This window comes from Vigna unguiculata, chromosome 6 (assembly GCF_037176805.1).
Source record: "Vigna unguiculata cultivar grain cowpea cultivar isolate G323 ecotype 2 chromosome 6, ASM3717680v1, whole genome shotgun sequence".
NCBI lineage: Eukaryota > Viridiplantae > Streptophyta > Magnoliopsida > Fabales > Fabaceae > Vigna > Vigna unguiculata.
In genome coordinates this window covers 47,184,973-47,209,032 of record NC_140797.1, presented here as the reverse complement: position 1 = coordinate 47,209,032, position 24,060 = coordinate 47,184,973, and the positions used below count along the sequence as shown (strand labels likewise).

Genomic DNA, 24,060 nt, shown 5'->3' with positions numbered 1-24,060 from the left:
CAGTAAATTGGTATAAACTCAACTTCATATATTTTATACAAGGAAAATGCTTCAGGTTTTAAACTTTGTCCAGTTGCTTGACTTCCTGCTAGCAAAAGTTTTAGGATTTGACTTATGAAAATGAAAGAATATTCATAAATTGAAAAGTGAAAATCAATCTACCATTTATTTAAGTCAAATTGCATATTATTACATTTTCTTTTTCACGTAAGAACTCGAAGTCAATGTCTTGGTACGGTTGAATTTATTACCAAGGAAGAAATAGAAAGCCCTTAATAGGAGTAATCACATGAACACTTAATCAATAAAGGTAATGCAAGATAAGCAGACATACTCTACAGGTTTCGACATGCAGTAGCACGAAATTGCTTTCATGCCATGTTATATTTTTTGATACCTATATTGTAAAAAAATAACGTAAGACAATCAAACAATATTTAGAAAACAAAAACTAGTACTTTCTTTTACTACATTTACAACTCTGCAATGCACATCACCGTGGGGTGACCTGAGTAATAGCACCATGTGTAGAGGTAATAAAAGGGACAGGTTGTGAGTTCCTACTAGAAGAGTCTCTTTCATCTGTGAATAATCCTGGTGCTGTAAGTTCTTTCTCATTGAGTTGGATTGCCTTGGATAGCATATTAACAACTTGGATCATCAATGGTCTTCTACCTGCTGCTGACTGGGTGCAGAAAAGTGCTACCTTCATGTATCTCAGTACCTCTTCCTCAGGAAACTCTTCCATTTCTGGATCTACAAATTCCAACAATCTCCCCTCCTCATAAAGTTGCCAGGCCTGTTACACCAAATAACTATCACCATCTACACTCCAAACTTACACAATATAAATAGCAGAAGTTGCAAAAGTATAATGGATGGAAACTCATGATTTTAAAGAACTAAAACCAAAGATGACCCATTTTTAGGAACACACAATGTATTAGGTTACATGGGACAAGGTAGTGGAGAGATAATGAATAAACAAGGTAGTGAATAACAAGGATATGACAGGACTTCATAGGCTACATATTATTAACCTGATGTCTATTGAACATGAAATATATAATGTTGTAAAATAACTCATAAAACTAAGACTTATGTACCCATTCCAAGAGGAATCTGGGTGATCCTTCTCCGTTTGTCCTCCTGGCACTGCTTCTGCCACTAACTATTTCAAGTATAAGAACCCCAAAACTGTATATATCAGCCTTCTTGGTTAACTGGCCACCTATTGCATATTCTGGTGCTAAGTAACCACTGCATAAATATAAACCAAAGCAGGTATCGTATCAATGAGATCATAATCAATAGTTCAAGCATAAATTGACCAATTCATGAAATGCAAAAATTGAAGTATGTTTAATCCAATAACAATGTAGAGATAAGTATTTGGGTAACAGACAGAATGACACAAGCAAAATGACATAAACTTAACATATAGGTCAATTTGTGAGCAAATGACAGTGTAAAAATTCTTAACATTGGAATTGCATGAACTATGTATTCTAAAAACTCTTTACATACGTTGTTCCAGCAATTCTTGTGCTAACGTGAGTGATACCATCTGGGAATAATTTAGCCAACCCAAAATCACCTATTTTGGGATTGAAATTTTTGTCAAGTAGTACATTACTAGCTTTGATGTCTCTGTGCACAATTGGTGGTGAAAGTTCTTCGTGAAGAAAAGCAAGACCCTTAGCAGTACCTACACAGATAGCAGATCTTTTTCTCCAGTCTAGTTTAATGTTTGCATTCCTTGTTCCTACAAAGGAAGGAAAAAGGAAATAAAGGTTACATGCACATTTCATTCTCTTATCTGTATCTGGTGTTACTTTGTGACTTCATAATTTACTGCAAGCATTTGATATATTTACCAAGTAGTGCACTGTTAAGGCTCCCATTTTCCACATACTCGTACACTAATGTACGACTCGGTCCTTGGATGCAGAATCCAATCAATTCAACAAGATTTGGATGTTTAACATTTGACAAAGTTTTTATTTCAGTCAAAAATTCACGAACTCCCTGCTTTGACCAAAATGAGAGAGTCTTCACTGCTACACGTCTTCCATCTTTTAAGGTTCCCTAGAAAAATTGTCACATGATGGGTTTTTAGAATGCTTAACTCCAACAAAAACCTAGAATGATAAAATGCCCTATGTATACATGTTTGGTCATTCCTCAAGAGGCCTAATGCTGAAAGAAGAGGAAAAAGGAGTGTATGTGTGATTATATTCTTAATAACCCAAAAACAATGTATTATGGTTGGTCCCATAATGAAGAACTTAAGTGCGTAACATTCATATTGATTTCATGCAAGCATAAGAACAAATACCTGGTAAACTGTTCCAAAACCTCCTCGTCCTATCTTATTGTTTGAGTGGTAATTATCAGTTGCCAATCTCAGTTCTGTGTCTGAAAATTGCTTAACATTATCAAGGGGGTAACCTGCACAACAAAAGAATACATATGAATATGGTAAGAAAGGAATTCTATAGATGAACATATTGCCAGTTAATAACAGTTGACCACAGAACCATTAAAACGAAATTATTTACAATATTTAGCACACAAAAATGATAATGAAATTGCCAAAAACATTGTTAAAATATGAAAATATCAAACCATGAAATCCTCACCATCAATTTCGCCAGCAACGTTAGAAGAACGTCTTTTCTTAGTAGATTTGGCTCCAAAGCAGCCACAAGTCATAATGATCCTCGTATACTCTGCAATCTGCATAATCTAACATTCTAACATAACATTATTAAGAGACAGAGATATTTGCAGGCACGGCCACCCAATTTAAAATTAGACCTTCTCTTTAAATTTTAACATATACAAAAAAAAAAAAAAAAACGCCATGCACCGTCTCTCCAACTCAGAATCAAACACGAGACTGAAGAACAAAACCCAGAAACCTTTTTTAAAAAAATTTGAACTTTTAACAAAAGCAAATTCAGAAACAAAGTAAAACGGTATTTTCATTTTATTTTATTCTCTAAAGAGTGTTATTCTTGAGATTGAGACATGGGTACCTTATATGGGTTGATTTGAAAATTGAGGTAGAAACAGAAGTGTATATGGGTTGATTCGAAAACTGAGGTAGAAAGAGAGGTGTTGTAGTACTAACTACGGCTTAAAGTTGAATGAACAATGAGAAACAAAAGCTGAAATGTGATGGAATGTGAAAATAGAGTTTATTATTGTTCACATGATTGAAATTTGAAAGCAAGGAAATGTGGAATACAGCCGCCAGCCGGCCAGTGAATATTTAAATGGAAAATTTTTCTGTCGCAAATTCTCCACACCATTTTCAACGCCCACCTTTCACCTTATCTTTTTCTCATTCATATCTGTTGCTTCACTCTTCGTACAATTTTTTCTCATTCATATTATTTTGTTCAAAGATGTTTGGTGTATAATAAATATGTTCTTGAAATGTCTGTGTTTCCCTTCAATGGGATCTATTTCATAGTACCTCAACTGGTTCTGGTTTATTTGATCAAACATGTTCTGGTTTAGGAGAGTAATTTAGAACGACATGTTTTACTTAATGAAAACTGTTATTTTTCTTATAAATAATATTATTTATATAAGTAACTTTTGCCATATTTTTTTAACAATAGAAGTGTTCTTTCAAAATATACAAGTGATTTGTTTGTGTGAATATCTTAACTCTAGAACAAATAGTTCATTTTAACAGCCATATATTATACATATTTTAAATGATTAAAAATATCCTAATTTGATTAATCTACAAATAACATGCAAATATACATAATATTTTTTCTATAAATTAATCACAAAAATTGAATGAAATTATAAACAGTCATATATGCCTGCGCCGGTTCCCACTTGGTCACACTGTAGTGGAAACTGACTTTACCAATTTTAGTTAAATCTCCACCTTTCTCGGGTCAATGCCATACTCTTATTTTGTGGAAAAAAAATGTTATTTTATAAATTAAATTAGTAATAAGTTTTTTTTATTAAGTTTCTACTATTTTATTTTTTGTCAAAATAATATAATTATTATATTGATTTGTCATTTTGTATTAAAAAATATATAAATGTTTGTAAAACATCATTTTCCATTAACCATAATATTATTTTATATTAACTAATAAGACTCACATTTTTTTTATCCATACAAACAAGTTGGTCTAGCACTATAACAAATATTACTTCAACAGTAAATTAAATAATAATAACTTAATTGAAAAATATACGAATTTTAAATGTTTTATAAAAGACAGAATTAATAAAAACTTAATTAAAAATATTTAAATTTATGAAAACTTGAAAACTTAATTAAATCTTAATTATATAATGTGGATATTCTTTATTTTATTTTATTGATATATGTAAAAAACTCGTTTTAAAGTTTTTAAATAAAGACAAGAATGGAGCAATGTATAATCTAAATTGGTTTATTAAGGATAACTAGCTAATTAGGTCATCAAACCAATTACTATAATCATTTAAAAAAAATTAGAGAGAAGGTTTTAACTTCAAAATTTTGTGACATATAAAGCTTGAAGAGCACCAGACTCTCACTTAGATTGTTGTCCTTCTAAAGTAACAAACCTCTCTGACACATGTCAGACTTGTCAATCAAGTCTCTTTGTCATTGTTCTTCTAGAGATTAGGGGACAACTATAATTATAAGGGTTAAGATAATTAAAGAATACAATTTTTTTTTTACAAAATTAGACTTTCATATTCGAAACATATTGAGTATGGGAGTTGATGTGTCATATATGACTTGGACGATCTCATCAACTTAGGATAACACCATGACGATACACACATCTCGACCATAACAACTCAACATCCCAAGATGAAGTTATGTTGGCAGAGACATATCAATCACAACAATAGTACACATCACAACCCTAATTGAAGGTCCAAATAAAGGTTAGCACGACTAACAGGAGGATTATGACATAAGATAAATTAGAAAATTCTAAATAGCTAAAGAAAAGTAACTATCTAAGTAACTAAAATCAATCAGGTAAAAACTAGGGGTGGCAAAACGGGTTGGGTCAAACGGGCCAGCCCGTCAGCCCGTGCTAAAAGGAATGGGCTGGGTTGAAGATTTCAACTCGTCAGCCCGTTTTGGCCCGTCCTGTCCAGCTCGTCAACTTGACGGGCCAAAGTACGGGTCAGTTTGTTCTGACCCGTTGACCCGTTTTAAAAAAATAAAATAAAATAAAAATAATTAAAAAGATTATTTTTTTATATTATATATTTTAAATGTATAAATATATAATAGTATTGTAATTTAAATCACTAACACTTACAAATTAAGTTTGAATTATTAGTTATAATTGAATAATTTAATATGTAAATTTAATAATTATTTTAACTTATCTAATTAAAAACATTAACTAATAATTAAAATTTAAAATAATATTTTATTTGATTAAATATGACTTTAATAATAATTTATATGTATATATAAACAAATTTAAAAAATAAAACAAATTAAAAAATTTGGAAACTAATTTAAAAAATTAAATAAAAAACTAGACGGGCCAGCCCGGCCCGACCCATTAACCAATCCTATACGGGACAGGTTGTGATTATTGACCCGTTTCTGTTTGACGGATTAGCCCGACCCGACCCGTTTTTTGACGGCTGACTCGTTTGTCACCCCTAATAAAAATTATGAGAATACTGTTCACGATGTAATTATTACATATTCATTACAGTATTTATTACTATTTTATACACATATTTAACTTGAGTTTTCCAAATACTTATATTAGGATATTGAAGACAAAGTAAATAACAAACTTATGAGTGTTTCTTGTGGAAATAGTAAAGAGTATGTCTAGAAAAAATTATACTTTGAGATTCTATTATTGAAAGTTGGTGTGTTTATTCATGCACTCCACAATTTATTTTCCCAAAATTTCTTTTTATTTCCGGAATGTAGAAGGGTGGTTAAAAATGTCATAAAATACAAAAGGTTTGGGAGAGGGCAATACCTTATTGGGCTTGTGGGCTTTGTTGTCTTCATCGTTGCACGCAGAATCTGAAATGTGGAGAGAAACAAAGTGGTGAGGAAAATTGTAATGGAGGAAGGTGCAAAAGATGTAACAGAGTTTTAACTGCATATAATTTACTTTTTGTGAAGAAAGTATTAAAAGAACAGTCTATATTCAACTAAAAATGATTAACTGCAAATAATTTACTTTTTGTTGTGATGATTCAATTTAAAAACTTGTAAACAAAGTAAACCAAATTAATTCAACTAATCTAATTTGTTTGATTTCTCATGTTCTTTGGTATTGGTTAAAAAACAAATAAATAATGTAAATGATTAGATTGGAACTTGAAAAAAACCATGGATTGCTTAGTCATGACTTGTGGCGGCTACATACTTAATTACTATAATCTTGCATTACCACTACAACAATCATTTTCATTCAAATTTCAACTTTTTTGTGCACCTATAAAATAACAACATATATAACAACGTAAAATTTTCCATTATAGTCTAATTAACTCATATCTTTGACTAATGAAAATAACATGCTCTCAGTCAACACACTTTTTTTCTTTTGTCAAAGAATAGGAAGAGTTAGCTAAACAACACGTCTTTTATTTTAAAATATGCCTTCATGTTTGAAACCGTGGAATGACGGGGAAAATGACGTTCCATTCAAAATTAATCTCTTCAACTTCGAAAAAAAAAATTAAAATAATGAGAAAATAGAGTTTTATTTGAGACTACAACACCTTATTATTCAAAAATAGTTAGTTTAATTTTGTTTTCGGTCTTAATATTTTTTCTTATTTATTTTCATTGAAATAGTTTAAGCTTTTTTTTTCCATAATTTTTGGGATTGTATACTCTTCATCATTAGAGTTGATTTGTTAAAATGCTGAGATGAGAAAAAAAATGTTACATCGTTACATCACATTTACTTAGGCATATGCATTATTGGTAAAAGTATTCAATAAAATTAATTTAAAATAGACACCTAGAGTTATAATACTTATAGCATCCTTTGGGGTGCCACCATATTTCATAATCAAGGAGCTCCATTCCTTCTTATTATTTCAAGGATATTAGTATCAGATCCTTTTTGCATCTCAATTATTCGTTCCATGAATTCATATTTTTTTAGTGTTTGGTCAAGAGGTTCTTTGAAATTAGGATGTATCTTGATTTTGTTAGAATATTATCATTATGTGTTGTTGTAATATAAAATAGTTGAAATAATATTATCAAGATAAATTATTATTAATAAGTATTGTTTGTTATAAAATTCAAATTTCATCGTAGTTTTGTTTGTTCCAGTACACCTAATATATTATTTAGAGTTAAATATGTTTTTACTTCCTTAACTTTAGTGAATTTTGAAATTAGTCCATTTCAAAATTTTGGACTAATTTAGTCCTTCATCTCTCGAAATACGTAGATTTAATCATTTTAATCAAATTTGGTTAAGTTTATTTGACATTTCAAGGACGTTTCATAACAGTATTTCGAAAGAAAAAAGACTAAATTGGTCCAAAGTTTCGAAATGAACTAATTCCAAAATTCAATAAAAATTAAGAGACAAAAAAACATATTTAACCTTAAGAGTTGAGGTAAAATACACTTTAAATAATTTTTTTTTATATTTTTCCTCGATCTTTCGAGACGTATTTTAATATACCTTTAAAAGATTAATTTCTTAAATTGTATCTAAATAAACTTGCAATCGAAGTACAAGGTAATTTTCCATTTCAGTCAGTCATATAAATCAAGTAAATATATTGTATGCTTTAAAGTTTAAAATTTTATTGCGATTTTCTGCTTATAATTAAATTATCTTAGATCGAAATAATATAAAACTATTGTAGTCAAATATATATATATATATATATATATATATATATATATATATATATATATATATATATATATATATATATATATATATATATATATATATATATATATATATATATCATTGATGAAACATTAAGTATGAACATTATACAGTTATGCATATACATCAAAGCATTGAAATGGGAAAAGGTTGAATGGGTTGACCAAACAAGGGTCTTTCACAACGTATTTTTTAATATGATGCGTCTTATTCTACACTTGGCCTTGGGGGCCGATTACTTTGACATAACATCTACCCAACAATATTCACCCAGTATTTTACGTTTTTCAAATGAATATTTAATAACACAAATAATTTCTGTGAAATTAATAAATTTAAATAATATATTATTAACCAATTTTTCACTGGCATGAAATGGATTAAATTTATTTATGTGATTTTGCATGAATACGATATTTTGGGTGATAGAGAGAAAAGAAGCAGACACATGCCTCTGCCGACGACTCCTGTGCCCTCTTTTGGTTGCAATAAATAAGTGCCACACATGCAAAAACCTTTCTACTTTCTTCGTCTCAAACCAATAATGCAAACCAAATCCCCAAAAATAAAACGCACTGAATCCAACCACCAACTTCAACTTCTTCTTTCACTAACACCACGCCATCTATGATCTTCTTCATACCAACCAAATTTGTTACTTAAAGTTAAAATTAATTTATACACGGTTAAGCTTTTTAACAACTTTCTTGTTAGAACTTATGATTTTTTTTTTGTTATGGTATGTAATGTGATTGTAATTTTATGATTTGAAATAAAATTGAAGGAGCACACAGAATACACAAAACAGTGTGCAAGAGTGCTATCACTTCTCAAATGTAAATGCACAGTAACCCCACTCATAATCACGTCTTTTCTTTCTCTTCATCCGTCGCCATCAACTGCGACTTTCGGTCACTTGCGCCTCTTTTTCTCTTCGTTCCTGCATAAATATTATATACATATATATATCAGAGCCTTTTCTTTTCGGTTATGAATCAAATTGCTGCTACTAAGGAGCCAGAGGAGGGTTCCGCGAAGACGAATGAAGCAGTGAGTTGCGAAGAAGAGGAATCAATGGAGCAGGAATCGGTCGTCCCTGCTACTGTCTTCTGCATTAGGCTCCGCCAACCGAAGTCTAATTTGCTCTACAAAATGAGTGTGCCTGAAATTTGTCGCAATTTCAGGTATCTCTGCACTGCAGTGCTTCGAGATTCGTTTCATGGATTGAATTTTACTGTCGGTGTTGGGTTTGAATAGTAATTAGCAAACTCTTTCTCTGCATCGGATATAGCTAGCGTTAGTCTTTAACCGTACCTATAGGAGTAAGATTTTGCTGTGTTTTAAAGTTCGTCTGATTTAGTACATGTGTTGGCTTGAAGAATTGGATTTGTTGACTAAAGGAAGTGGGAGCTAGATTAAACTGAAGAGGATAGTGTGAGGATGTTGCCAACGGAAATACTTATCGCTGGAACTTGATTCTTTTATTGATTTTAGGAGTCTCGGGGGGCATGCTTTCGTGTTTATTAAATAGTTGCTTAGTGTTGTTTAAATGAAAGGGAAACGGAAGGAGAAAATATTGCCCTGTATAATTTGGAAAACAATTACGATGAAGAAAAAAAGTGTCTGCGTCTAATTGGAAACATAATAGCCTGAAGAATTGAGAAAAATAAATGTTTGATTGAAGTCATGTCAACCAGTTGATCTGGAGTTTCCGTTGAATGAGTTTCATAATATTTAGTATTTTTCTGTTGAAAAGTTCTGGATTTGGTGTTTATATGTGGGGAGAATATCAAGAAAACTAGTGCAGTGCTGTCAAAGGAATTGATGATGTGCTGCTTAAAAATCTTAAATGGTGTTTGAGATGACACCTGGTGTACCCTGATGATGATGATGGAGCAGAGGGGTGATCTACCAGCGAAGGTATTTGTGCGGCCATGTCTGTCAAGGCACGATAAGATGTAAAGTATTGGGGGTGAACTATGCGCAGCCAAGGTCTTTAAAAAACTGTTAGTAACCTCATTCGTGGATGCAGAATCAGGGTTTTTTTTGGGGTATTGTGACTGCATCAACCTCATTTGTCTACATTTTCTACGATATACATGATGACAATGATGCAATGGAACTAGAATCATGATTGTTATTACATTTTGAAACCTAGTGTGTAATTGATAATGGAGGGTCCCCTTTGTATAATATAGTAATTGTGGGGTTGACTTAAACCGTAAGTCCAAATTCTAAAACCGGCCAAGAGTAGGAGATTTGACTACTCTGTTTTCTGATTTATGCCATGTAGATAATCTGTACGGCATTTGGATACCAGATCCTACCTCAAGATATCCAGTATCAAGGGATATTTATGCCAGAGATTCCTGTGCCCCAGCTGTACAATAGTTGTGTACGGACAGTGGGATGGACCAATTCGTCTAGTCATGACTAGATTCTTGTATGGGGCTAGAACATATGGTATTTTGAGAGGATAGGAACCAGAATTAAATTTCGTTGTGGTTGGCAAGCTACTTAATAGTAAAGAAGCAGCTGGTGAAGAGTAGAATGACAATGAGAGTATACCACTGGTGCTCTAATAGTATAGGAGAGAAGAAAGTTAATTAGTGAGTTTCATTAGTCAGTGAAATTGTTCTTGATTCAAATTAAAGTTCTAATTTGTTATTGTTCTGGTATATTTCATAATGTTTCCTTCTTTCCAAAACTGTATTCAAGTGGTGCTTGGGGGCTTTCCTTGACTATAAGCTTTGGAAACGTCAAAGTTCACTTATTTATATATGTTATCTGGTTGCTGAAATAAGATAATTTATTAAGCGTAAACAGGAAGCACTAATACACAATAGTGCTCCTATCTCTGCTTGTCAGGGAAAGATATTTGCCGAAAAGAATGTCTAAGACCATTTACTACTATAAAGCTCCACAAATAGTTACATTTCATCACAACCAAATACACCAGAGAACAACATAAAAGACAAACAGCCCCAAAGTTCTTTCTTCCTTGTTCTTGCTGAATCCATGGATAAGTATCATATGAAACTTCAAATTGACACACAATAGTCTAGAAATATGTACCCATTATTGTTAAACCAACCTTAGACAGGCACAGCAGAACTCATTTAAAGTGGTATACACACATTGATGTGTGGTCACCAATCAGAGGATTTGACCAGAAAATTTTGTTGACTACCAAATAGGTTTTTCAAGAAGGAGGCCTCCCTATTAGAAATAGTAAAACTGTGAATAGGATTTGTTTTGGCTCAAAGTTAGGATGACTGAAGTCAGAGAGTTCAAGTGTCTTTGGTTTTAGACCGTTCTCCTATTCATAGCAAAATTAGATGTAGATTACGACAACTAATTCTGTTAAGGTAAGAAGTACTGAAAATTTTGACTTGATCCATTTTTATCCATAAATTTTTGGTTTTGATTAACAACAGACTTGTCTTTTTAACACCTACAGTATTATAGGGAACCCAACACTTTCCAGATGATATGGAATATGTTCTACACTTATTTTTTACCATAAAGTTGGCCTTGTCTAACTTTATCCAAACTGTTTCATTCTCAATTACTTCATTGTGATTGGATAATGTCCAAGATGATCCCTAAATCTCACAACTCGGTATATGAGCATTCCTAAAATGACGGTAGACAACCTTCGAGCCTTGAGTCAATTTAGGTGCAAAGGCTTAGGCGACTGTAGAAGCTCATCCACATCTTGACGGTACAGGATATATAACAATGCATACAATGAGTGTTAGAAGTTCAAAATACTGTATTTTTATAATAGGATGGCAGGCAAACAGAATCATGTAAGTCTGAAAGGGTTATAAATATGTCTAAAGGATTCCCATTTCGTTTGACCACTGTAGTGAAAATGTCCTTTTATGTCTTTTGAATTTTGTTCATCTCATGGATACCTTTCTAGTCTGTGATACTTATTTGGATAATACTGGCTCAGTTAATTATTTTCCTTTCAAGGAAATCATAATTTTAATGTCTGGGCCAGATAATCGCGATACAATATAAAATTCAAAGTATAGCTTTTCTTGATAATGTGGATCGAGAAAATTTCAGTTTTTATCTTGGGCTAGAATGTTTTATAGAAATATTATTCTTGCATATTCGTTTGATTGCTCCAAATTATCATAGGAAGATATTTATGGAGATTGTACTATCAGTCAAGTCATAACCTTTCTATGTTGCTTGGAAATCAACATAGTAAACATCTTGTCTTTGGTACCCACAATGTTTTCATTTCAATAGTAGTACAAGAGGGCAATGCATCAGTCCATGCTTATGCTTTTGCTATCATTTTCTGTCGGAGTTTTATTTTAATATTTTTTTATTGTCTGAAATAGAATTAAACTGTTTCATTTATCTCCATATCAATATAAGCTTGAAAATCTTCATCTCACTTAAAATAATTATATGAGCATCTTTGGGAACTAGAAAATATGTAGATGGCCAACTTCCCTCATAATGGGGATGCTGGTTCACCGGTGGTCAGTAATAATTCTTATGACTGGGTAAGCGCTGATCACCTCACAAGTCACAACAATTTCTAAGTTAATACGGCCTGACCTTTCATGGTCATTAGCTTGTGAATCTGTTGTAATAAAATTGAGATTATGTATTTGATTTTCTGAGCATTTTAATAAAGTGAATTTGTTTGGCTATTGCTTTGGCTTGTGCTATTTTAATTCTACTGCTGTCCCTTTTTAAAAGAACTTCTTGATTTTCTTTGTAGTGCTGTTTCCTGGTGTGGAAAACTGAATGCTATAGCTTGTGCTTCAGAAACATGTGCAAGAATTCCAAGGTTTGTTTTATCCATTGATCATATTTCCAGGCTGAAAATCTTTGATTATGTGCTGAATAATCATTTTGGATCCTTTGCATTTTAGAATTTACAGATAAATTCAAGACAATTTGATTAATGTTTTGAAATTCAACCTTCCACCATTGCTTTTATTCTATTGTTGTACATGGGCCGGAAGAAGCACTAGGAAAAGATATTATTGACTATATTTTTTTTTTGTATATTTACCTGTGTGCCTTACTCTTAGAACTTATGTTTTTGATGGATTTACATAATATTTTTCTTGCTCTTGCCCACTTCACTCATTTATTGGCAATGACTTTGTCAATCAACTTTAAGTTTTGTCTTGCTTTTGTTTCTATTTAGAAACATTTAGAGGGTTCATAAAAAAAAGTGTTAAGATAACGGCTGCAACAAGAACTTCTTATTAATATCAGTATATATATTATGTGCATTTTATACACATTCATTTCTTAAGCAGACCCACAAGCAAATTTGAATGGATAGTGCTCTTGGCAAAAAAAGTGTTAAGAGAACCGCCGCAACCAGAACTTCTGATTAATATCAGCATATATATTATGTGCATTTTATACACATTCATTTGTCAAGCAGACTCACAAGCAAATTTGAATGGATATTGTGCTCTTGGCAAAAAATGTGTTAAGAGAACGGCTGCAACCATACCTTTTGATAAATATCAGCATGTATAATATGTGCATTCTATACACATTCATTTGTTAAGAAGACCCACAAACAAATTTGAATGGATAGTTCTCTTGGCAAATAAACTTATTCACATACTAAATAAGCTTTGCATAATGATTTCTAATGTTTATATCTTTTAATTATTATGCTTCTAATATTTGTTCGAATATGAAATTTAAATACCTAAACAGTCACATTATGTCTAATACTGCACATTTATTAGTATTCAGTTGTTAGTTTGGCTTGTTAGCACCCTCGTATGTTTGCTTTTGCTGGCAATTATGTAATGGTTATGAGTGTTTCTTTTCTCCAAAGCTCAACTGGAAATCCACCATTTTGGATTCCTATACACATTGTGATCCCAGAGAGGCCGACTGAATGTGCAGTATTCAATGTCATTGCAGGTATTTTAATGTTAATCCACCTTATAGCTTCATGGATGTTACAGTTTACTGTTCTATTTGTGTTGTTTGATTTTATGGCTTTTTGTTCCTGAACTGAGTTGGTTTACTATATGTGTATGAGTGTGTTTGTATCATAAGTTTCAAAATTTGATCAGTTGAACTGTATGCCTTCACAGATTCTCCTCGTGATTCTGTCCAGTTCATTGAATGGTCCCCCACCTGTTGTCCTCGTGCATTATTGATAGCAAATTTCCATGGGAGGGTAACTATTTGGACTCAACCGTCTCAAGTAAGTGAGAGTTATTGCATATCATAGTGGTGCAGTATAATTGCAAGTGCTCTGCCATAGATTTTAATGTTGCATAAATTTATATATGAACATTGCTGTTTGTCTATAAAGAAAACATGTTACTAAAACTTGTCTGAAACTCTATGGCTTTGTGTATAATTGAGATGGTTTTTCTAGATCAGAGAATGGGAGGTATGGCTTTATACTATACCCTGTGGATTGATCTTTTGTCCCAACTTTAACCATATCTGACTTCTCCGCTATTCATATTGCTTTTCTTATTTATCTGTTATTGATTTCATGTCCATTCAGGGGCCAGCTAATCATGTACTTGATACTAGCTGCTGGCTGCGAGAGCATGAGTGGCGACAAGACATTGCAGTTGTTACAAAGTGGCTCTCGGGGGTGTCCCTGGTATGCCACATAATATCTCTTCCGTGTGATGTTTAAAATTTTAGCACATCATTTTTTTAGGAATTGTTTGTTATTATAATTTTGTTTGTCCAATTTTGCCCTTAAACAATCTTCTCTAAAAATCCCTTTGAAAACATACTCTATTTTTTAACATTTGTCTCTAAAAAATTGCAGAGAAGGTGATTTTTTTTCTAGAGAGAAAACTTAGTTTTGAGAGACAATTTTTAAGCTAAATGAGTAATTCATTTTTTCCCTAAAAAATCCCACAATAAGGAGGAGCTTTTAATAGTTACCAAAATATGTACAGAAGAAGGGTTTTCTAAGGTTAGCGAAAAATCATAATTCTCCTTTAATCGCAATGTCATTGCATTTTCTGAGTTACAACTTATACTGTGTCATGCTTTCGTGCACTCACATCCTTTAATCCAGTAACTCTGTTTCTTTTTAATCCAAATTAATTGTTTGTTTTAAAAAATCAGTATAGGTGGTTTTCATCAAAACAAAGTGCTCCAGCCAATTCAAGGTCAACATTTGAAGAAAAGTTTCTTTCACAACAATGTCAAACGTCAGGTCAGTTTTATTTGAATTTGCTATTATGATTGTTTCGTTTTTCCAGTAAAATTCTTCGCTGTAAGATATAAAAAGAAATGCCACAGTTGGCATTGTTTTGTGTCAATTGTTGTAATATTTGTTTATTCTTTTGTTCTTTTTCAATGAAGTATCTGGAAAGGCACAAGCTAAGATGCAATTTAGTAAGATACTTTTCTTGCCGATTAGATTGTGGAAGAGGGGGACTTGTGTGTTGTGTGTCGGTATTAGGATTGAGTGTCATATGGATACTCTGTCACTTAGTTGATCATAGCGAATGATTCTATTTCACTGGAGGTCACAGGCCTATCAATTTCTCTTCTAATTAATTTCCACTGCACATTGGTTGTAACAATTTTCTGTTTTGTGCTTCTGATTTAGTCAATATGAAGTATCTTCATAAAGACAAGTGATTTGAAGTGAAGTACTATACATCATGTCATTCCACTAGTGATTGAGTCTCTCTTTTAGTTATAATACTCAATCATCTTAGTGACTGGATGATGCTTTTCAAGCTCAGATTCCTCAAGAGAACTACATAGACACCATGTCATGATGACATTTGTAATAACAGGGAGACACTGGCCAGATTTGAGTCCATGCATGTATAATGTCCTGTATCTGTGCATGTTAGTCTTACACTAACACAATTATATCAATCTAATTTGTATGTTGACAATGGTAATAGTGACAGACATGGCAATGCCTGAAATTAGAACTCTGTATTCTCTCTTTATTTGGTTTCTTCTTTTAGTGTTTTAATAATTTATTTTACATGTTCATTTGTTTTTTCTAATTATAGTGCAATATGTATATAATAGTAACTGGCTGATGCTTATGAAGCCCCCATTCCTCAAAAGAACTCTGCTGTTTTAGATACCATGTCATGATGATATTTGTAATAACAGGAGTCCATATGTGATGTGTACCATGTCCTGTATCTGTGCATGTTAGTGTTATACTAACACAATTACACCAACATAATTTGTGTGTTGACAGTGGTAATGATGACAACCATGGAAATACCTGAAATTAGAACTGTTTATTCTCTCTTTATTTGATTGCTTATTTCATCAGCTTTTTAATAATTGATTTTACATAATTTTTTTTTTCTATTATAGTGCAATATGTATATTAAAATTACTGTATTCTATTCTGTCTGACACATGGAGTTGTCTTTTCAGCTAGATGGCCCAATTTTCTTTGTGTATGTTCTGTGTTCTCATCAGGCACTGTTCAACTTCATTGGTCCCAGTGGCCTCCTTCGAATGCAACACCGCCCAAATGGTTTTGCACTAGTAAAGGACCATTGGGTTGTGGCCCCAGTGGCATTATGGCTGGTGATGCTATCATTACAGAGAGTGGTGCCATGCATGTGGCAGGTGTGCCAATTGTTAATCCATCCACCATTGTTGTTTGGGAGGTTATGCCTGGGCCTGGTAATGGTTTCCAAGTAATTCCAAAAACAAGTACCAGTAACGGTGTCCCACCTCCAATTAGCTCGCCCAATTGGATTGGTTTTGCACCTTTAGCGGCATATTTATTTAGCTGGCAAGATTATCTATTATCTGAAGAAAAACAAGGGAAAAGCCAGACAAACCAAAACCTTGGTGGTTCTATACCACTTCACTGTTCACCAGTTTCAAATTTTTCGGCATATGTGAGTCCTGAAGCTGCAGCTCAATCTGCAGCAACTACTACATGGGGCTCTGGTGTAACAGCGGTAGCCTTTGATCCAACTTGTGGTGGTTCTGTGATAGCTGTTGTGATAGCTGAGGGTATGGAACTGATTCTTGATCTTTTTTTCGCACTTCATATTTGTTATGCGCTATGAAATACCATCAGCTTTCGCACCCTAAAGTAAAATACTGGAAAGACCCGTATATTTTATCTATCTTTACATCTCTAGAGTTTGTGACAATGCTACATGTGATTTTTCATTTGGCATAATTTATGCCATAGTTTCTTGTGCATTAACCATTGAACTTGGAAATTGATCTTTTATTTATCAGTGTGTAATTTATTTTACATTTGTAGGACAGTACATGTCCCCTTATGATCCAGATGAAGGTCCATCAATCACAGGGTGGAGAGTGCAACGCTGGGAATCATCTTTACAGCATGTTGTACTCCATCCTATATTTGGGAATCCTACTTCCAGTATGGGTGGACAGCCTCCTATGCAAACTGTTTGGCAGACCAAAGTGGACCTGAGCATTCCACCGACAAATGATTTCAAGAATCATCAAGCTTCTGCGGGTGGAATGAACACAGATGTACAAAAGGTAGCAGAGTTTGGTTTTGATAAATCAAAAAGAGTCTATTTCGATCCTTTTGATCTTCCAAGTGATGTTAGGACACTAGCACGAATTGTATACTCTGCTCACGGTGGTGAAATTGGCATTGCTTTTCTTCGGGGTGGAGTCCACATCTTTTCTGGTCCAAATTTTACTCCTATAGACAACTATCAGATCGGTGTCGGATCTGCAATTGCAGCTCCTGCTTTTTCTTCAACAAGCTGTTGTTCTGCTTCTGTTTGGCATGACACAAGCAAGGATCAGACGATTTTGAAAATAATCCGGGTTCTCCCTCCTGCTATTCCAACTGGTCAAGTAAAGACCAACTCGTCATACTGGGAGCGTGCAATTGCTGAAAGGTGATTTCTTAAAGCCCTTCTAAGTATAAGGCTTTCTCAATTTTTACATAAACATGGTGGAGGTTGTGATTTATATCCCTTTTCAATGGTTTATTTTGTTGCTAACTGAAATCTGTTGGGAAAAGCAGGTTTTGGTGGAGCCTTTTGGTTGGAGTTGATTGGTGGGATGCTGTGGGCTGTACACAGAGTGCTGCTGAGGATGGTATTGGTAAGGAGGTGCAAATTATTTAGTCTTGTTGAAGCTAGTGGCAGGAAAGTTAGAGAGAAGGAATAACACAATTTGCTTTTTTTCATATTAGCAGTCTATTATGAAGCATCTTCACAATGTGCCATTGATACTCTATACTAATGGGTTTTTGTGTGTTTTCTGTTTCTGTTTCAGTTTCACTTAACAGTGTTATCGCAGTCTTGGATGCAGATTTCCATTCTCTTCCTTCTGCTCAGCATAGACAACAGTATTGTCCTGTATATTTCTGTGGACTATCACCATTAATTTCCATAGTTATCTTCATTGGTTTATTTATTTTGGGGATGGAAATCTTCTTCATTGTTATTTCTAGGTTGTTATTATTTTTCTGTTATTCCATAGTGTTTTAGGGATATAATATTACCTGGATAAAGGACCTTCCAGTAGATACTTGTTAGTAGCAAGTTTATCCCTATCGCACAAGACATAGGCGCAATTTACATTATTTGTTCTAATTGAATAGCTTGTGGATAATAAAGTTGTTAATTATGTTGTATTGTTCATAACACAGTTCATTTGAGGCTATTTTTACTTTATAATACTTTAAAGATTGGCTTCCTTATGGGACTTTCTGCTAACGCAACGTGAGGTTCATTTTCACCTGATGAGATACAGTCATCCAGATTGGTTTACCATCCTTGTTTTACTGTGTTTCCAACTGGCACAGATCTCTCTCCCCTGGGGGTTATTAAAGATCTAAAATTGTTCCTTTTTAATTACTTTTAGCCACTGGATTGCTTCAATTTATGCCAGTGTAGTCTGAATTTGATTTTAAAATGTTTGAGTTCCTTCTGAGATCCACTTAGAGTAAACTTTCTCTATCCCTGTTCTGTGTCTTTCAGATGGGACAGGTGTTATCGTAATTTAATCTAAAGTTTGTCCCGTTTTTGTAGTGTTTGGCATGTGGAAATGGAAGTGTTGCTACTTTTGGGCTAAAAATAATGTGGATTTCTGTTATTGCAGAGTCTAGACAGAATAAAGTGTAGGCTGCTTGAAGGGGCAAATGCTCAAGAGGTCAGGGCAATGGTTCTGGATATGCAAGCTAGGTTGTTATTGGATATGCTTGGGAAGGGAATTGAGTCTGCTTTGATAAATCCTTCAGCTTTAGTGCCCGATCCATGGCAACTATCAAGTGAGACATTATCGAGCATTGACCCTGAAGCAGTGGCCGTTGAACCTGCACTAGTTCCATGTGTTCAGGTTTGTTTGGTTAACTGTTGTAAATCATGTTCTTCATATTTTGTTTAATGAGAAAATCAAGTCTCAACTTTCTAGTGTAGCAATGATTAACTGCTGCATGATTCAGTCCGCATACTCTGTTTTTTTAGGACTTCTCATGCATTTTATTTATATTCACTTGTGTAAAAGAACTGAAATTTTTTCACGTAATTAACTGTTCCTACCAACCTATCGAATTGCAATATTATTAAACCCTTTGTTTCTATCTCTTTTTTCCATTGGCTGTCATTTCTTTAATTTGCTTAACATTGCATATACATCTCATGATTGTTTCTATATTACGCAGGCTTATGTTGATTCAGTTCTTGATCTAGCTTCACACTTTATCACACGGTTGCGGCGTTATGCTAGTTTCTGTCGTACATTAGCAAGCCATGCTGTGACTGCAGGGACTGGAAACAACAGAAATGTGGTTGCTAGTCCTACTCAAAGTTCTGCAACTCCTGCAACAAGTCAGGGTAAGTGTGCAATGATATGAAATTGTATTCATTTTGATAGACCATTTCTAAAGTCTTGTCTTTCTGGATCTAATACTGAAGCATAGATTTGGTGCTCTTTGTTTTTTGTTGTCACAAAAACTCAGTTGCCCTTCCTTGAATACCTTTATTTGTCTTGATCATCATTACCTTTATTCTTTATATTACACGTTGATAGTTACATTTTTTCCTTTCAGATTTTAATAGTTTTCTAGAAGGTTGAATAGAATAAAATTAAATCTGATTGAGCTTTGATTTTCTCTCTAAATCAATTAATAAGAAAGCCATTCTCCTCTAAACTACATTTCAATATTAAGTACGAACTAAAGCAAAAGCATCGATGTCCAGGGGGTCAAAATGGGACAACCAGTTCTAGCGGAAGCACACAGATGCAAGCTTGGGTACAAGGGGCCATTGCCAAGATTAGTAGCACAACTGAAGGAGTATCCAACCCAGCTCCTAATCCCCCTATCAGTGGTCCTTCTTCCTTTATGCCCATTAGCATTAATACAGGAACTTTTCCAGGAACACCTGCAGTTCGACTCATTGGGGACTGTCATTTCCTCCATAGATTATGCCAACTGTTGCTCTTCTGTTTTTTCTTCCGACGGACACAACTATCCCGATATGTGGGGGGTGTACAGAGAACTACTGACACAAATACACAAAAGCCTCAACCCAATGGTTCTGCTCCTGCAAAGGTGGAGGAACCTGTAAAACCAGGGTCAACGTTGGTTAGGCCAGATGATGGTCAGGCTGGTCGGGTTAATCAGCTTGTGACTGCACCAAAAGGAGGTGAAGAACCGTCTCCAGGGCGTTCAAGAATTGGTACTGGAAATGCTGGCCAAGGATATACATTTGAAGAGGTATAACTTTGCTTTTGTGATGTCTGAAAACTCTTATTTCAGTGATTTATGACTGAATCTGAGATAAATGCGTTTCAAAAGTCATCATAATTCTCTATTGAACTTACGGAGACTAACTATTCATTAAACTTATGGTCTTACTACACTGGTAATTCAGGTCAAGGTTCTTTTTCTAGTACTTATGGATCTCTGTCGCCGAACCGCTGGCTTGCAACACCCACTGCCAGTTTCTCAAGTGGGGAGTAATAACATTCAGGTTCGGCTGCATTATATTGATGGAAACTACACTGTACTGCCCGAGGTTGTGGAAGCATCCCTTGGCCCCCATATGCAGGTTACTTTCTATTTTCCCATTTCAAAGTCAGTATTTTTGGGATTTATAATTAGTATTTCAAGAAGATGATATATTATTACCCCAAGTTCATGATGCCATTTAATAGTGATAGACATTAGTGAAGTAGAACTGTTGGTTTTCTTTAGTAACGATGCCTTTTATAGAAGATATTGTTTATGATTTCGTGATGGAGCACGCTGTGAAAATACGTAGGAGAATCTACTGATTAAATGATGTGCTTTTGATAAAATACATATTTTTGTTCTTTTTGGATGCCTTAAAATGAGTTTCTTTCCTTGGATTAAATGACTGGCTTTTCTGTGAATGGCACTCACCTACCTTCAAAACTAAAGAAAATGCGGCTTTGCAGAACATGCCCCGTCCTAGAGGTGCTGATGCTGCCGGTCTTCTACTACGTGAGCTAGAACTCCATCCTCCAGCCGAAGAGTGGCATAGGCGGAATATGTTCGGTGGACCTTGGTCTGATTCAGATGATTTGGATTCTACAAATGAAGCACCAAAACTTGTTAATCTTGATTTCAGCTCATTGGAAACTTGTGATGTCTACGATGGAGGCAATGGCTTATTGTCAAGGAAACGCAGGATGTCTGAACGAGATGCAGCTTTTGGGTTGAACACTTCCGTTGGCCTGGGAGCATACCTGGGTATAATGGGATCTCGAAGAGATGTTGTTACTGCATTGTGGAAAACTGGCCTTGAAGGAATCTGGTACAAGGTATGACAACAAACTTTCGTTAGGCATTGTATTGTTTTCTGTCCATGTGTGCACATAAAGTTTTATAAACCATTAAATGCTCGTATTGAGTACAGTTCAAGAGTTTTCCTTTTTAATCTTTAATGATGTCAATGCCCGGTTTTCTCTTGATGTATGTAAGACAAATTGCTAATTGTCAATCATGTAAATGTCGAGTGATTGAAAATTTTGGAGGTCTCAGATTTGTTTTTTGAATAACATTGACCAAATTTGCAAACAAAGCCATTCTTTCAATGCTGCATATAAATTAGTAAAAGACACTTTATTCATCTTGCTGATCGCCGGACTAATTTCATTATCCGCTTGCATGCAGGTACTATTTAATTTTCTCATCTCTTTTTTACTTCTGTTTGGTACAGTGTATAAGATGTCTGCGGCAGACTTGTGCTTTTGCCTCACCAGCCTCCACCAATCTTCCTGGTCAAAATGAGAAGGATATTTGGTGGATCAGCCGCTGGGCTCATGGCTGTCCAATGTGTGGTGGAACATGGGTTCGTGTTGTATAGCTGGTTTCAAGACAAAATTGTTACGTGAGTTTCTCTAGGTCAGGGAAGAATTGCTTGTATTTGTTGCTAACCGCAGAAACTGAAGGTAGATGAAACACTGGAAGGAATTGTACAGGAGAGGAAACGTGTAGATTACCTGACAGGTTCTTTATCATTTTATTATCATTACAGGTAGGTAACCGAACAAACTTGGATTCGGGTAAATATTCTACTAATCACTTTGTAAAGTTTCAAGAATTATCAAGTAATTCACCTAGACCTCAATGTGTTTTGGAATTATGGTCATGTGATTTTTCACACCTTCAAAATTAGGTGTTATCCTCGTAATGCTTGTAGTTGCTGTTGCTCCCTCCAGAGATGCATGTTTCAGGATTAACTCTTAAAATTGAGTTGAGTGCACATGTCGTGCCCGACATATAGTGATATCATGCAATGCATATTACTTTTCCATTTACTCATTACAGCCAGTTGGATGGTCATCTGGTCATAATTTTTTTTCCTTTCACTGTACTCGTTTTCCTTTCGTCCATGTTTGGATTTAACTTTTTTCCAGGTCATTGAATTATTTTAGATAGCTTCTTGAGTGAGTTTTTAAAAATATTTCTCCAAAAAACTTTTAAAACATGCATAAATATTCTGTTTTTTTTTTTATAAATTATTCAGCTGACAATGCAGAATGTGTCTCTCTCGTAACCCTGAGGAATAAATTTCATGCATGCAGATGCTAGTCTTTTCAGATAAGAGATTGGTGATGGTGGACAAGTAATTAGGAATGTCCCTGACTAATCCCAGAGAAACATCTGCATGACTTTCCACATCAGTATTATTGACTACTAGTATTTACATGTGCATAAGAGGAGCAGAAGGTGGTAAGTGGAGTGAGTACTATACAATATTTTATCCATTTCTTTTAACAAAAACAACATATGTAATTAAATTATCAACTATATATGTAAATTGATAAAATAATTTATTTAATTTGGGCGGGTGGGGGCAACCTCACATTTATGGCGGTTATAGATAAATTTTATGTACTGTTTCATGGTTTATATTTGGGTCATTTGCTGTCTTAGTTGATAATGGTATCCACTGTATATATGTTACAAATTAACTTTCAAAACCAGAACGAGTATGTTGACTTTTGTATTTGGTATGAGACACGCTTGTATTACATATGTATTAAAATTTGGACCAAATCTATACTTTGATCTGGAACCGGTCTAACAATTGATCTGTTAACTTGGAGAAAAAGTAACATGTTAGAATATGTGAGAATTGATAAAGAGATAAAAGCTGTTCAAAAATTGGTCTGAACTGCTATATTTTCTATCTTTTTTATTTAATCCGAAACATTTTTAAGATGAAGGTATACTCTTAAAGATGTCCCACAAATACATATTATTTTCTAATTACTATTAATTTTTATCTCATTTTAACTTGTTATTCAAAATATTCTATAATATTAAAAATATAAATTTAATTTCATTAGTTTGGTCACAATTTATCCAAACGATTAGACTATTGAGCCTTAAATTACCTTTCGATGCTTGCATAATTTGTTCAACTTTGGAAATGTGAATTAAAGTAGCATATATAGTTAATAGGATGGAGGAAGAAATATTTACTTACAATGCTCATAAAATAATATTTATATGGTGAAAATTAAAAAAAAAATGGTAATATTGTTAAACATTTAATAGTTTTGTTATTTTAAATGTGCCCAACTTCATCAAGTACGAAACTTATAAGCATATTCAACCCAATTCTAATTAGACCCATAAAACAATACTCAACTTAATATACTTACTCAGTCCAACCTACAAAATGAATGGTGAAGCTACTATATT

At 33.7% G+C, this 24,060-nt stretch overlaps 2 protein-coding genes across 9 annotated transcripts; one reads left to right on the top strand and one right to left on the bottom strand.

The window, feature by feature from the left end:
* Positions 1 to 272: 272 nt before the first annotated feature.
* Positions 273 to 3,324, bottom strand: LOC114186999 (cold-responsive protein kinase 1-like). Of its 3 annotated transcripts, none has more exons than XM_028075098.2 (7): positions 3,042 to 3,324; positions 2,643 to 2,756; positions 2,339 to 2,451; positions 1,878 to 2,088; positions 1,528 to 1,765; positions 1,107 to 1,260; positions 273 to 799 (listed from the first exon to the last, which is right to left on the bottom strand). In XM_028075098.2, the coding sequence occupies exons 2-7, from the start codon at positions 2,743 to 2,745 to the stop codon at positions 494 to 496; spliced, it is 1,125 nt and encodes a 374-aa protein (XP_027930899.2). In that variant the 5' UTR covers positions 2,746 to 2,756; positions 3,042 to 3,324; the 3' UTR covers positions 273 to 493. The 3 variants fall into 3 exon arrangements, with proteins under 3 accessions (XP_027930899.2, XP_027930897.2, XP_027930900.2); XM_028075096.2 differs by having other exon boundaries at positions 2,643 to 2,748; XM_028075099.2 differs by having other exon boundaries at positions 2,643 to 2,739.
* Positions 3,325 to 8,712: 5,388 nt separating this feature from the next.
* Positions 8,713 to 23,273, top strand: LOC114188113 (mediator of RNA polymerase II transcription subunit 16-like). 6 transcript variants are annotated; one of them, XR_003605378.2, is made up of 17 exons: positions 8,713 to 9,079; positions 12,646 to 12,714; positions 13,735 to 13,823; positions 14,000 to 14,112; positions 14,425 to 14,526; positions 15,006 to 15,096; positions 16,299 to 16,892; positions 17,152 to 17,770; positions 17,899 to 17,978; positions 18,153 to 18,235; positions 18,981 to 19,217; positions 19,543 to 19,714; positions 20,081 to 20,598; positions 20,756 to 20,932; positions 21,303 to 21,668; positions 22,021 to 22,384; positions 22,935 to 23,273. XR_003605378.2 is itself a non-coding variant. In XM_028076643.2 (16 exons), exons 1-16 carry the CDS (start codon positions 8,886 to 8,888, stop codon positions 22,135 to 22,137), a joined length of 3,621 nt encoding a protein of 1,206 aa, XP_027932444.2. In that variant the 5' UTR covers positions 8,713 to 8,885; the 3' UTR covers positions 22,138 to 22,680. The 6 variants fall into 6 exon arrangements, 2 of the variants coding, with proteins under 2 accessions (XP_027932444.2, XP_027932443.2); XR_014995945.1 differs by having other exon boundaries at positions 8,718 to 9,079; positions 22,067 to 22,412; XR_003605377.2 differs by having other exon boundaries at positions 8,719 to 9,079; positions 22,067 to 22,384.
* Positions 23,274 to 24,060: the final 787 nt, after the last annotated feature.